Source organism: Bison bison, unplaced genomic scaffold, assembly GCF_000754665.1.
Source record: "Bison bison bison isolate TAMUID 2011002044 unplaced genomic scaffold, Bison_UMD1.0 scf7180017864203, whole genome shotgun sequence".
NCBI classification, from domain to species: Eukaryota; Metazoa; Chordata; class Mammalia; order Artiodactyla; family Bovidae; genus Bison; species Bison bison.
In genome coordinates, this window is record NW_011494775.1 from 913019 (window position 1) to 928601 (window position 15583).

General features: G+C 43.9%; 1 protein-coding gene across 1 annotated transcript; it reads right to left on the bottom strand.

Annotated features, from left to right (window-relative positions):
- Window positions 1-3991: 3991 nt before the first annotated feature.
- WNT8A (wingless-type MMTV integration site family, member 8A) lies at window positions 3992-8941 on the bottom strand. Its single transcript, XM_010844453.1, has 6 exons — window positions 8874-8941; window positions 8744-8777; window positions 8375-8513; window positions 7126-7251; window positions 5717-5859; window positions 3992-4537 (listed from the first exon to the last, which is right to left on the bottom strand). The coding sequence occupies exons 1-6, from the start codon at window positions 8939-8941 to the stop codon at window positions 3992-3994; spliced, it is 1056 nt and encodes a 351-aa protein (XP_010842755.1).
- Between the last annotated feature and the right edge of the window lie 6642 nt (window positions 8942-15583).

Below are 15583 nucleotides of genomic sequence, written 5' to 3' on the forward strand. Positions count from 1 at the left end.
GGAAAAGGACACCTTTCACTGCATATAAATGGAGTCCTTCTACAAAGCTGTCATGACAGTTAAGAATGTTGCCAGGGATCCCTGGGGTCCCAGAGTGTAAGTGGTGTAAAGGAAGAATATAAAGTCATATGGTAGGAAGTCTGAATTCAAATCTACCTCCTTATGTTTAAGGTTGGTTGCTTAACTTCTCTGAGCCACACTTTCCTCAGTAGTAAGGGAAATAATTGTAACTCTAACTGGATTGTTCTGAGGATTGGAGATACATATTAAGCATCTGACACTTAGTAGATGCCCAATTACTTCCTTTCCGCCCTTACGACCACACACCAGCAAGCCCTAAGGAGATTGGCAGGAGACCATGGGAAACTGGGAATAGGCCTTAGGGTTTTCTTGTTGTTGTTCAGTTGCTAAATCGTGTCCGACTCTTTGCTACCCTGTGGACTGCAGCATGTCAGGCTTCTCTGTCCTTCACTATCTCCCAGAGTTTGCTCAAGCTCATGTCCATTGAGTTCTTAGGAGTCATTAATTCTGCTCATGGCAAAGGTGGGGAGAAGAGGGAGAAGGAAGAAGAGGTGAAGGAGGAAGAGGAGGAGAAAAAGCTTTGTAAGGGCCTGGCAAGCCTAGACTGAGAAAACAGAAGCTTCTATTCTCCAGGCAATGTGGAGCAGTGCCTGAATTTACTGAAATATGGGACTTGGCTCATGGACAGGTTTCCCTCATCGAGTTGATTCCTTTTTCAGCAGTTTTTCAAGATCCACTATCAGATTGTGACTGCCAACCTGCCTGTCTTGGGCCCTGAACCTATCAAACATGAGTTTTTACTGTTCTGTCACCTTAATGATAGCCAGCTTGTTACGGATGAGCCAAAAGGGTAGGAGTGTAGGGTTGTAACTATTGAATCTGAATGCCACTGTAATGCCTAGAAATGACCCCCTGACAGGAAGGTGATGGATGCAGAGAAATCCAAATTCCTTTAGTTTGTAGCCCAGGGTCCATGTGGGAAGATTGGTTGATTGCCATGAGGGTAAAATGAATGAGGTTGGAAGAAGCTTGGAAGGATTGGGACTATGAGCTTTGAGGGGAAGTAGGCAAACTGTTCATGGATTTCTCAGTTTCATTAGTGAAAATCTCAAATATAAACCCCTAGAAAACATAAGGCATGTTCTCCATGATTGATAGTTGGGTTGGGAAGATCTGCTGGAGAAGGGATAAGCTACCCACTTCAGTATTCTTGGGCTTTCCTTGTGGCTCAGATGGTAAAGAATCCGCCTGCAATGTAGGAGACCTCGGTTTGATCCCTGGGTTGGGAAGATCCCCTGGAGAAGAGAAAGGCTATCCACTCCAGTATTCTGGCCTGGAGAATTTCCACAGAGTGTATGATCCATGGGGTTGCAAAGAGTCGGACATGACTTTCACTTCACCAGGCATCAGGAATGGTTTTATTTCTGAAAATCTCCCCTAAGGTCATTTGGGAACGTCAACAAGGTCCTGGAGAAAATGTCAAAGCATCAGATACCTGGGGTCTTTGGATGGAGATTCAGTTATGGATAAAGAGAAAAGTCTAGTTTGTTCAATTCCTTAGCAGTTTCATAACTCAGGTTTCATGATGAGTAATTTGGCATCTATATTTATTGAGGGTTTAACCTCAAAGTCAGATAACTGTTTTCCCTCTGAGCCCCAGGAAAATAATCTTTTCTTTTGGTTGCCTATTACTTCACCACAATTTTTGTACTTAGATGATATCTCTTACATCCCCCCTTCTACTACCACCTCTCTCTCTCTCTCTCTCTCTCACACACACACTTCTTTGTTGCTAACTGTAGTGTGTGTGTGTGTGTGTGTGTGTGTGTGTGTTTACCTTCCTTGAAGTGAGGTAGAGGAAATCTTCCATTTCCTTGACATAGGCTACTTTTATGGATTTCTTCTTGTCTCTGGTGTCTGACATCTGTGATAGTTGGTAGTTTTAAGTGCACAAATGATTGAGGGCAGGAGAAGGGGATGACTGAGGATGAGATGGTTGGATAGGATCACCAACTCAATGGACATGAATTTGAGCAAACTCCGGGAGACAGTAAGGACGGGAAGACTGGTGTGCTGCAGTCCATGGAGTCAGAAAGAGTCGGACATGACTTAGCAACTAAACAACAACAACAAAATAGAGATAAGTGTAGACTTGCAAAGCACCTGCTTATGGTTTTTCTTGAGATGCCAACTTCCTTAATAAATATTTTACCTTCTTTTTCACTTAAACAAAAACAATGGATTGGTTATTCCCTGTTGGCATTAAAAATTAATGTTCTATTAATTCTTTTTGAAGACAAAAAATTTGTTTATTGTGGACAAATATAAAAATACAGAAAAACACAAAAAGGAAAACAAACCACTCTATTTTGGTATTACATGACAGCTAATATTTTTCTCTTTTTAAAACAAAATTGAATTCATTCTGAACATGCTGTTTTGTAACTTTATTTGCTTAATTGTATCATGCATGTTTTTCATGTTACCAAATATTTTTCCAGAATATTATTTTAATGGCTAATATTCCATTGTGCAGCCATGAGTTAATTAGTGTGCCCCGATGTTGAACATTTAAATTGTTTTTTTTTTTTTAATTTAAAACATTAAGAATGTTTCCCTACTCTTGGTGATCAGCCACTTTACTTATTTATTTAACATAGCTGAATATCTCTTCCCTGTGGGGTGTTTGGCCTTTGCAGAGAGGGAAGACTCTAAAGGCTGAGATGCTCAGATTTAGGAGACCAGTGGCTGAGCCCCTAGGGCTCTCCCCCCACAGATTACCAGTGGAAGATGTAGAAGTGCAAATGAGGAAGGGAGAATCCACAACTTTCCCAGTCTCTTGCCTTGGAGCCCAGCTCCTCCGTGTACAGACACCCCAGGAAGCCTAAGTTGAGAGAGCAAACACACTTTGAATATGGTTCAAGTTCAAAGGGCTTGCTTGTTCCTCAAGTTGCTTAGGTTGCATTAAAATAATACCTTCTAAATAGAGAAATCTGGGTTATTTTCCTATAGGCCAGTGCTTGCGTCTGAATTTTATTATCTGATATCTAACACTAATATCAAGGGGTTGGTATTTCCAGTTTCTCTTTTAGACTTGTACATCATTGGAATATAGAAGTGGGGTTTCTCATTCCATTTCTGATCCTAAGGTTTCCAAGGAGAGAAACAAAAAGTCTCAAATATGTATACTAGAAGGATTTATTGCAAAATGAAGTTGAGTTCCCAATTTGGGAAAATAACAAAAGAGAGTTGTTCTACAGCTCTTTTGGGAAAAATCCCTCTTGGGAGGCTTTGACTGGATAAGTTGTAGTCACCTGTCCACTTACTGTGCCAATCCCTTCTCCATGGCTCCAGAAATGGTTTCTGAGTTGGAAAAGTTGTCAGGTTATATGGACTGGTTTCCCCAGGAATGGGTAGGGAGAACTTTTCAAAAATGTGCATTGAGTTAAAAAACCCAATACCAAAAATACATCGATATAGGCAGGTGTGTAGTCTCTGCCTCACTTATCTCTGTGAACTTATAGTTGATCTTTCCGGAGCTAGCTAGAGTAGGGGAAGGTTACTCCTTCAGGAGTCTGGACAGAACTCTTCCATTTTTGGCTTCCATTCCCTCTGATTCTTAGCCATACAGCTGGGTTAGATGTGGTCTGAAACTCCAGGGGCAAGTATTTTGAAGGTCTTTCTGGATACAGACCCCAAATCAAGCTTCCCCTTTAGCAAGCTATAGAATTATAGGCAGGAAGACCAGGAAGTAACTTGCAGAAAAGATGAAATGGGGTCTACCCAAATTAGGAGGCCCAGATTGCTGTATCATCTCAGGCCTCCACTATCCCATGTACAGCAGATATCAAGAGGACAACAGATCAACCCTGTGGTTTTCCAATTGTTTTCCTTACCTCTTCTCTCCACGAGAGAAGCTGTGCCCCCTCCACTGTCATACAACTGAGCAGTAAGTTCCTGGTGGGTGCTGTCAGGCACTGCCCTTGCCCCAGGACTGAGCACTGCCTGGGGAGCGCGTGCAGTAGTACTTGTTCACCACATGCCGACACTGCTCACACTTGACAGTGCAGCACCACTGGAATTTGCAGTTACAGCTGCTGATAGCCTCGGTTCTTCTCTCTTCCACCTGCAGGCCACATTCTGTGCAGAGGCGCCCACAGCTGCATTGCTCCCATCTGGATGTGTTGCGGCTGTTCTGCAGACACTCCCGACCTTCTGTGCCATAGATGCCCAAGCTGGAATTGCGGGTACAGTAATCAGGTGATTCCTCTAAAAAGATCAGCTCAGCTTCTGCACTAGGAAGGAAGGCCTCGGTGGGTATCCAGTGGCCCTCGGCACTGTTCCCAGCCCTTAGCTGCTGTTTATCCATCTCAATTTTCAGTGCCCGTTCGTACTTGGCCTTTAGGTAGTTGCCCAACTCCCTGAAGTTAGCTAGCTGTAGCCAGCATGTCTGGATGCTACAGCTGCCTGAGATGCCATGACATTTGCAAGTTCTCTTCATGGTGGCTCTCACTGCCTTCAGAGAAAGAAAGAGAGAGGGAGGACAAAAGGAGATTGGCTCTGGGTAGAGAAGATCAAAGGCTAGCAATTAATGGAATATTTTAGAGTTGTATTTCTTAACTTTAGAGTACATCAGAATTATGAGGGAGGCCTGTGAAAAATACTTATTCCTGGGCCCTACCTCAGATCTTCTCAATTAGGAAGTTCAGGGGTTTAAAGGCTTTGATATTGGTAATTTTAATGCTCTACTGCGTGATTCTTATGGAAAAAGCCAGGCAAGTGTTGAGAAGGTGACTGGAGAGAGGAAACCTAGGCTTAAGGCCCAACTATATCGCTTGTGAGCTTGTTTCTCTTTCTGCCCATAAGATTAAGAATGATCAAGAAAGTACTTTGTTAAAAAGAAGATGAAGAAGAAAGTACTCTGTAAACTAAAAATGAAAAATATGATAATTGGTACTAAGTGTTATAGCTGGGGGCTTGAGTGTTTGTGTGTGTTTGGATTTGTCTTTTGGGCTCTCTTCCAGAGGGAAGGAAACCTGAAGTCTGAAGCCCTATCCCCAAGGTGATTACATTATTGTCGCTTTGAAAACCTCTTCTCTACACTGGGCAGCCAGGGCATCTAGGTATAGGTTCAAAGCAAAATTTTTATGCTCTTAGCTCCAAATACAACTAGAATCCAGATTTGAGTTCAGAACACTCCAAGGATTTCCATGCACCCCAGAAGTCTTTGGGGCAGTTGATCTTCCAGAGAAGCTTAGATCAGTCCCAACCTCTCCAGACCCAGAAAGACATTAGGACATAAGTTGTATGATAAACCCTTGTTAGTTTCCAGTTGAAATGGTTAAAATTTTAAGCCATGGAAGCAGGGCCTTGGATCTGTATTGTTATATGTTCTCAGAAACCTGCCTGTAGAAGGAGTTAGCATATAAGGTTTAGTGATAAAAGGACTAGACTGGAAGATCTGTGTTCATTGCCTGGTTCTGATGCTAATTGGTTGTATTGCCTTGGCCAAGTGATAGCTCTGCCTTAACTGGTTTTGTCATCCAGAGAACAGGAGTAGCTATCCTAGTCCTGCTGGGTGGTAAGGGATGAAACATGTTTGAGACAGCTCTTGGTAAGTTGTGAAGGTCTGTACAGATGTGAGACTGTTGTAAATGCTCAGCCTGTTGGCTCACTGGTCAACTCTTATACGTACCAGCCTGCCTGCTCTGTTGTTATGAAGATTCATCAGGGCTCTGGCATCCTTCCCTTTCTCCAGGCTGTCCACAAAGAGTTTGGAGATTCTTTCCCCAAATTCAACATTGTCACTACAACCTCCCCAGATCCAGCCATGGCCTCCTGCACATAAGGAAAGAGTAAGTTCTGTGTGTAGCTTCCAGCTGAGTCCTAGAAGAAGACTCACGGTCATTTTAGCTGACATAGCCAAACCATCCCCAAGAGTTGTAGAAGTGTGTAAAGCTATAGCTAAAAGTGAGACAGGGAGGGAATTCCCTGGCAGTCCAGTGATTAGGATTCCGTGCTATCACTGCCATGGCCTGGGTTCAATCCCTGGTCAGGGAATTAGGATCCCACAAACTGTGCAGTATGGTCAAAAAAAGAAAAAAAAAAGTAGGACAGGGAAATGGAGGTATTTAGGGTGGGAATGGGGGTAGGGGGCAGTCCTATTTCTAAAGTCAACTGCCCACCCTCCAGGTACTCCCCAGCTCTAGACAATTCAACTCCATACCCAAAGTAAAATTAAGATGCTGGGGCTGGCCCAGATGATCTCAAAGGTTCATTGCTGTTCATTTTAGAATTCTGTACCATTACTGTACAGTAGTCTTATTAGACTATCTCCTCCCTCATTCGGAGAAGGCAATGGCACCCCACTCCAGTACTCTTGCCTGGAAAATTCCATGGACGGAGGAGCCTGGGAGGCTGCAGTCCATGGGGTCGCTAAGAGTCGGACACGACTGAGCGACTTCACTTTCACTTTTCACTTTCATGCATTGGAGAAGGAAATGGCAATCCACTCCAGTGTTCTTGCCTGGAGAATCCCAGGGACGGGGGAGCCTGGTGGGCTGCCGTCTATGGGGTCGCACAGAGTCGGACATGACTGAAGTGACTTAGCAGCAGCCTCCCTCATTAGTGACAAATCTGAATAAGGATTTTCCAGGCAAGAATCCTGGAGTGGGTTTCCATTTCCTTCTTTAGAGGATCTTCCCAACCCAGGGATCAAACCCAAGTCTCCCACATTGCATGCAGACTCTTTACTGTCTGAGCCATCAGGGAAGGCCTATAAGTCTCTTAGGCTATCTGCAAATAATTTGATATCTATGGATTATGGACAAGCCATTCTAAGCCTGAAATACGAGAGTTAGCTTTAAACTCTCTTTGGCTTCCTCCTTCCTAGATGCCTTGTTGATTTTAGAGCTTGGTGCTACTTGCTTATCCTCTAATCATCTTAGCAGAGTCTTGATCTAGGAGTGGCCACCATGGAAATTTCTGCTGGGGTTTAGGGGTTTGAAGAAGCTGTGTCTCTCAGGCTTTCTCTGGAAGACTTTAGCTTATGCTCAGCTCTAAACCCCTTACCTTTTCCCACACCCATCAGAGGGCACAACTTACCTGTTTTACCATTTTTTGACTCATCACAGCCACAGTTTTCAAAGTCACCCATGCTACAGTTCTTGGTAATGGTGTACATGACTCCAGCAGAGCTGATAGCGTGAATGAAAGAAGTCTCCCTGGTAGCTTTGAAAAGAAAGAGGGAACTAGAAACTAGGACCCTGATGACCCAAAGCAGGCAATGCCATTTCATGTCTCTCTCCTATCCCCCTCCCTCTATGGGTTTATTAAGAGGATGTTACTCTGCTTGAGAGAACAGTACATGATTTCCCAGCATCCTTACTTCATACAGGCAGGAATGAGCATCCCCATGCTACAGATGGGGAAAGTAAAACCCAGAGAGAAAGTGATGAAACTGAGGCCACTGTCCTCACCAGTTATGGCATTGGGACCAGGACCCAGTTCCCCTGATAATCCAGCCTAGGCCTCTGTTCATTAGCCATTGCTTCTGGTCCTCAGGCAGTAAGGATTCAGGGCTATGAGGCTGGCTTATGAAAGAGAGAAGGGCATTTTTCTTCTTTCTGAGGTGGAGCTGGAGCCATGTAATAATTATAATGATAGTACCTACCACTTACTGAGCTTGTATCTGACTAAGGCCTTATAAACATTGTCCCATGTTTTTCTCATCCTATTTGTTGTATACGCCACAGGAAGATACTTTCCCCCTCATTTTCTTTACCCCATTTCTCTCAACTTTCCTCAGGAAACTCTTCACTAATCATTTCTACATAAATGACTTTCTTGCAAACTACTATACATAGTTATAAACAGCTGCACAGGTACATCATGCACACACATACACACTCCACACACACACACACACTTCACATGAGGCATAGCTCAGTGTGATCTCTCAGCTTCTCTGTCGTTGGGATTTTATGACAGTTGAAATTCCCTCAGGGGCTACGAACACTGACTCTTTCCCTCATTTTTATTTCATGCAAATATAAGTGTGTACAAACACAAATACAACATGAATTGGAAAACAGAGTAATTACACTTGTATATAAATACTTTTGTATTCACCTCAGTCAACCCTTACGACACTCCTGGTGAACTAAACAGCTGACCTTATTGACCCCAGGGATAACACTGAGGTTCAGAGAAGGGGAAATAACCCACAACAAGGAAGTGGCAGATCACCGATAACTTTTTCATTTCACTGCACACATACATGTTACACATCCATACATACTGCACGCCCAACTTCATGGACATATACACCCTTGTACAGGTGGCACAAACTTACCACTTCTTAGCCTGTTGTGAGTGGAGAGCTGGAGAGCATTTTCAGGACAGTTCCAACGTTCCCAAGCAAATTGGAATTTGCACTCCTCGATGCCACTCTGGGCGCCCAGGGCCACACTGGTGGTATAGGTCAGATAGGCCTGGCAAAGGGAAAAGGGTGCGAGCTTCAGCCCTGCCTCTCATCAGGTCATCTGGGTCAGAAGGTACAGACAGGAATCAAATGGGTTAGCTCTCCATTAGGGAATGATTGGTCATAGGTTCCTCTGCGTGTCTGACTTCTGACACTGTCTCCCCTCCCGTCTTTTCTTTCCCCAGAAGAGTTCCCTCAGGAACATGAATGGGTAAAAACAGGAGCAGGAGACCATCCTACCTTGGGCCCTGTTATCAGGAAATTGTTCACTGACCTACCAAAAAGAGAAAAAGTGAGGCAGTTGGTGAATGGGGATGAGATAGTGGAAGCTTCCTTGGTGAGGAGTGAACAGTGGGAGGGAAGGACTTACCAAGCAGAGGCACTGAAGGTTACATAGCATATGCCCACAGCCACTCTGAGAATAAGTAGGTCCCCCATGGCCCTTCCCACCCCCAGAAGACCAAGTCTAGCCCAGGGCCAAGTCCAGAGAAGTGAGGAGAGGGCAGGGTCTTTCTCAGTATTTATGTAGGGAAATGCTGCATGGCCAAGGGGTGAAAAATCAACAGCTCTTCTCATTTGTCCCTCACTGGTAGGGCTGCAGGAGCCACTAACCCAATGAGGGGCCAGGGAGGAGGGATTCAGCCCAAAGCCTGCAAGGGAAACCCCGCCCTGCCCCGCCCTGCCAACTCTTCTTCCCTCCCAGGCTGACAGAGGAGCTGAAACCTTTCCCTACTCAGGAGGTTTCTACCCTCTATAAGTCAGACTTCTTTCTCTTCCTGCTTGAGGGCTCATTAATTGGAATTTTGTAGCCCAGAGAAGACAAGTTTCCTTGTCTCTGCAGAATTAACTCTGCTAATTCTGAAGACAGGTCACCTCTCCCTCAAAGTTATGGGGTTCTCACTCATTAATGAGACCCCACTCCTTACCTTGCCTCCCTCCTCAGGGTGTTAACAATTATAGAGGAACTCTATCTGGAGCTCTCTCCCACTTGTTCTACCCAAGTAATCAAGTGCACCATTCTTGCCTCCTCCCTTGGTGACTGTAAAGTGCTGTGGGACCCAGGAGCAGACACCTCTGCAACAGTCCCTTTTACCATATTCTACCAGAATAAGTGCAAGTAAATTTCCTTCATTCCTAGTAGGTCTGCTACCCACTCCAGTGTTCTTGCCTGGAGAATCACAGGGATAGGGGAGCCTGGTGGGCTGCCGTCTATGTGGTCACACAGAGTCAAACATGACTGAAGTGACTTAGCAGCAGCAGTAGGTCTGCAATTTTGTATTTGTTAGAACTCCAGTTTGTTATTGTTGTTCAGTCACTAAGTTGTGTCCAACTCTTTGAGACCCCATGGACTGCAGTTCACCAGACTTCCCTGTCCTTCACCATCTCCTGGAGCTTGCTCAAACTCATGTCCATTGAGTCAGTGATGCCATCCAACCATCTCATCCTCTGTTGTCCCCTTCTCCTCCTGCCTTCAATCTTTCCCAGCATCAGGGTCTTTTCTAATGAGTTGACTCTTCCCATCTTGTGGCCAAAGTATTGCACTTTCAGCTTTAGCATCAGTCCTTCCAATGGATATTCAGTGTTGATTTCTTTAGACGGGAACGGCTACCCACTCCAGTATTCTGGCCTGGAGAATTCCAGTATAGTCCATGGGCTCACAAAGAGTCGGGCACGACTGAGTGACTCTCACTCACTTCACTTCCTTTAGGATTGACTGGTGTGATCTCTTTGCAGTCCAAGGGCACAAGAGTCTTCCAGTTTGTTAACTGCCTGTATATGTAAGAATCAACCTTTGGGCCACCCAGGGCTATATTTGAAAAGACAGATGCCTTTCTTTCTGATACCACTTTGTCGCCTTCATAAGCTCAGCCTTAGGCAGGAATCTGTCTTTAAGATTCACTTTGCATTCTTAGTACTGAAGAAGATGCCTTGATGAATGAATAAATGAGTGAAGAAATAAATGAATGAAAGAACTTGTGACCCCTAGGAGAACCCGAGGCATTATTAGGTAGGGCTGGGTACTGCAGTGAAGGGATGGAGATCTTCCTTGCTTGGTGAAACTCTTTCCTGAGGCTGAGGAAGGCAGGCTAAAGGGATGCAGAGAAGTACGAACAGGAAGTTACTGTCCTGACTCAGTACTCTGTGACCATAATCCAAATCACTTCACCGCACCCTGGACTGGATTTGGATGAGAAAGGGAGGTCAGAAATCACCCACCAAAAATAGAAAGATCCCCCATCAAAGGAGTTCCGGGGGCCAAGACGTCCCAGAGCCTTTTTAGTGCGGTGTACTCGAAGTATGAACTGGGATTAGCGTCAGCCTGCAAACTGACAAGATAAGTACAGAAATGAGAATGTTTAGAGATTTTTGTAGCAATTTGACAGAGTGATTTTATATATGTTGAAATCTAATAATAAGAAATTTGGGCTTCTATTCTGTCTTTTTTTCTATTTCATTTCTCTAGGAGGATGAGTGTGAATATCTCAAATGCAAAATGTCCTTAATGCACTAAAGCTCTGGCTCTTAACCCAGCATGTTCTCTTCTTTTGCTTGCTTGTAGGATTCTCTCCTTGGGGAAAAGAGATGTCCCACACTGGGTCACTTGGGAAAAGCTCACCAAATTTGCCTCAGTGGGCTCTTCTCTGTTTTTTACCTTTCCCAATCAAGAATCTAATGTTCATACCTGACACTGATATAATATTGTAAGTCAATGATACTTAAAAAAAAAAAAAAGAATCTATTGTGTAACTCTCACTTAAGACAGTGAGGTTGGTTTCCATGCCACTGTCTATGTGGTCAGAACAGGGGTCACATTAGACCTGAGGAATCCCACATTCCCCTTGAAAGAGTTTTAGGAGTGATTCCACATTCACTTCCTGCGTATGAGTAACTGAATCTTATTCTTCTGTGCTCCCCATAGCACTTGGCATTTCGTTGGTACTCTATAAGGATATTCTTTAATTTTCTAGAAAGGAAGGTGGTGGTGAGCCTTTTGTGTGTAAACTTTGTGCTTGTCCCTGCTCACATTTTCTGAAGATCGTATGATTTCTCTAAGTGGAATTCCTAAATGGAATGTTTAAGAAAGGTTAAAGAAAGGTCTTTCCTTCAGGTATTAGGAACTTTGGACATTGGCCACTAACTTGTTATGTGACCTTGGGCAAGCCATTTACTATCACGTGAACTTAGTTACTTCATCTGTAAAATGGGGCAGTTGGGAAGATGTTGAATGTTGAATGACCTCTAAGGATTTTACCAGCTCTCTTCCATGCTATTATCCTAGTTTTAAGATTTACGAGATTTATTAATCTTGGAGGTGATTTTACGCCAGAGATGGGAAAGTCTTGTCTTCTGTGTCAACATGGTACTCTTATACATCTTTAAATCCTTCAGTTGGCCAGCTGGATAACACTGTAAGATAGATACCTAGAGGGCAACCAATGTCTTCTTCAGAGTCCTTTGGGACCCTGTCTACATAAGACCTCTGTGCTAGACTGAGCAATAGTCATTCACTGTGGTAGAAGGTCTCCTGGAAGGAGAGAAAGCCAGAGGTAGATACTCCACACTGAAGTCTACTTGCAGCCAAGTCTACTTACAGCCAACCTGTGCATCCATTTCCTTAAACTCAGCTTTATTATCTCATTAGGCTTTTGGGTTTGTTTTTTTTTTTATGTGAACCATTTAAAAAATCTTTATTGAACTTGTTACAACATTGCTTCTACTTCCCCTACCAGGGATTAAACCCATACCCCATGCATTGAAAGGCAAAGTCTTAATCACTGGACCATCAGGGAAGTCCCTCATTGGTTTTTTTTTTTTTCTCCCTTTTTTAATATTTTATTTATGTATTTTTGCCTGCGCTGGGTCTTTGTTGCTTTGCATGGGCTTTCCTCTAGTTGCAGGGAGGGGGGGCTACTCTCTGTTGCAGCACATGGGCTTCGCATTGCAGTGGCTTCTCTTGTTGCGGAGCACAGGCTCTAGGCACTCAAGCTTCAGCAGTTGTAGCTCTTGGGCTCAGTAGTTGTGGCACACGAGCTTAGTTGCTCTGTGGCATGTGGAATCTTCCTGGACCTGGGATCAAACCTGTATCCCTTGCACTGGCAGGTGAATTCTTACCCCCTGAGCCACCAGGGAAGTACCCTCATTAGCTTTTAAATGATGATTCAATTCTTGGTTTCTCTCTTAGGAATGGAAATCAGGAACTGAAAAAGTGGAAACAGTGACAGATTTTATTTTCTTGGGCTCCAAAATCACTGTGGATGGTGACAGCAGCTACGAAATTAAAAGAAACTTGCTCCTTGGAAGGAAAACTCTGACAAACCTAGACAGTGTATTAAAAAGCAGAAACATCACTTTGCCAAAAAAGGTCCATATAGTCAAAGCTGTGGTTTTTCCAGTAGTCATGTACAGATGTGGGACTTTGACCATAAAGAAGGCTAGGTTCCAAAGAATTGATGTTTTTAAACTGACGTGTTGGAGAAGACCCTTGAGAGTCCCTTGGACAGCAAGAAGATCAAACCAGTCAATCTTAAAGGAAATCAACCCTGAACATTCAATAGCAGGACTGATGCTGAAGCTCTAATACTTTGGCCACCTGATGCAAAGAGCCAACTCATTGGAAAACACCCGGAGGCTGGGGAAAATTGAGGGCAAGAGAAGAAGAGGTGACAGAGGATGAGATGATTGGATGGCATCGCTGACTCAATGGACATGAGTTTGAGCAAAGTCTGGAAGATAGTGAAGGACAGGGAAGCCTGGTGTGCTGCAGTCCATGGGGTCTCAAAGAGTCCGACACAACTTAGTGACTGAACAACAATGACCAGACAAACATGATAGTGGTATCTCTGAACTAGTGGTGTGCTGGTAGATATTCAGCAGCCAGTTTCAGTGTGACAGGAGCCATGATTGGTAGTGTTTGCTGATTTGCATGGAATACATACTCCTACCATGGCCGATTTCAAACTGCCAATGTGGACTTAGAAAGAGATGAATAGTTGAACATTGTTATATAGTTATTTTTATCATAGGTATAATAGATGTAAATAACCTTACCGGTATAGATAATAGTGAAGCCTAGTAAAATAACTAGGAAATGATAAATTTTGAGTACTTATCTTTGTTTTTGTTTTTTTGGCTGTGCAATGTGACTTATGGAATTTTACTTCCCTGACCAGGGATCAAACCCTGGGCCCCAGCAGTGAGAGCACTGAGTCCTAATCACCAGACTACCAGTGAATTCCCCTTTTTCCCTTTGCTTTTACTATTATTTATTTATAAATTAATTATAAACAATTAATTTGTTTTTGTTATATATAATATATAAGTAAGTAAGTGTTAGTCGCCCAGTTGTGCCCAATTCTTTGCGACCCCATGGACTGCAGCCCACCAGGTTCCTCTGTCCATAAGATTTTCCAGGCAAGGATACTGGAGTGGGTTGCCATTTCCTTCTCCAGGGGATCTTCCCAACCCAGGGATCGAACCCAGGTCTCCTGCACTGCAGGCAGATTCTTTACTGACTGAGCTACAACGGAAGCCCTATAATATATAATATTTATAAATATATATTATTATATAAATAATTTTATAAATAAATTAATCAGTCATGTCTGACTCCTTGCCACTCCATGGACTGTACAGTCCATGGAATTCTCCAAGCCAGAATACTGATATTGGTAGCCTTTCCCTTCTCCAGGGGATCTTCCCAGTCCAGGGATCAAGCCCAGGTCTCCCACCTTACAGGCGGATTCTTTACCAGCTGAGCCACAAGGAAAGCCCATTTATTTATAAGCTTAACTGTAAGTTTATATACTTTAACTTTAATAACAACTGTGTTTAACAAGCAGTTTGCAAAATTCTGGTCTGTGTTGTTGTTTAATCACTAAGTCGTGTCTGACTCTTTATGACCCCATGGACTGTAGCCCTCCAGGTTCCTCTGTCCATGGTATTTCCCAGGCAAGAATACTGGAGTGGGTTTCCATTTCCTTCTCCAGGGGCTCTTCCCCAACCAGGGATTGAAACTGCATCTTCTGCATTGACTGGTGAGTTCATTACCATTGAGTCTCCAGGGAAGCCCATATCTGACTATACTGTAGAACATCAAGTGGTAAGTGGGATGCAATTAGTAAATGCACTGTATTCCACTGGAATGGTATTCATAGAGCTAGAGAGGAGTAGGACAGGATAATCCTGAAGGCCCCTTCCACCTCACGTTCCAGGATGTTGAGATTCCAGGAGTCTCAGGGGAGCACTGGGGGCAGTAATCAATGAGGAGTAAACCAGAGTCACCCTTGCTGTGCCCAGCTTTCAGGAAATCTAGAGACTATTTATAGAGCCACAGAGTGTCTAAGCTAGAGGGCCCCATTTTTACAAGGATATAACTGAGGCCCAGAGAAAGAGAGAGAATTTACTCAGGGTTACAGAGTGAATTGGAGCAAAGAGACCTTGAGGGTACCATCCTGGATTGCCCAGGATTGAGGTGTTTGCAATGGTGTGGGACTTTCAATGCTTAAACCAGAACAATCGTGGGTAAACCAGGACGGTTGTTCACCCTTTGGTGACTATAGTATGTATCCTAAATTAATGCTTCCTCCTAATGTGCTTTCTCACTAAACTCCCCAAATCCCTAGTTCCCCCTCATTTCTTTTCCGGGCTCCTTTGCCAGGACTCTGAGATTAGAGGGGCTGTTTAGACTGTGGAGCAAGTTGCGGGGTGTATATGTGGGAGTTGAGTGAGAGGGTGGAGGTGGTTGGAGAATACCAGAAGAGAAAGAGATAGGATTTCTGACTTTTAACACTCTTCTGCTAATTAGATAAGGGGCGGAGGTGGGGGTGTGGAGAGAATGAGCCTCCATGCATATTCTTCTGAGCAGTGACACTGAGCAGACCTCAGGAATTTTTAATCTCTGATCTCCACCCCTTCTCTCTGGAAGCTTGTCTCTTCCCACCCCCTGGTGACTCCCAGTCCAAATGCCACAGCTGCTTGACCCTCCCTTTTAGCTCCTGATCCCCCAGTTTGGCCTCAATGACTTGCAAAGTTCCTCAACAATATGCCCAGGGAAGGAAGAGGAGAATATTTCAGTTTTCC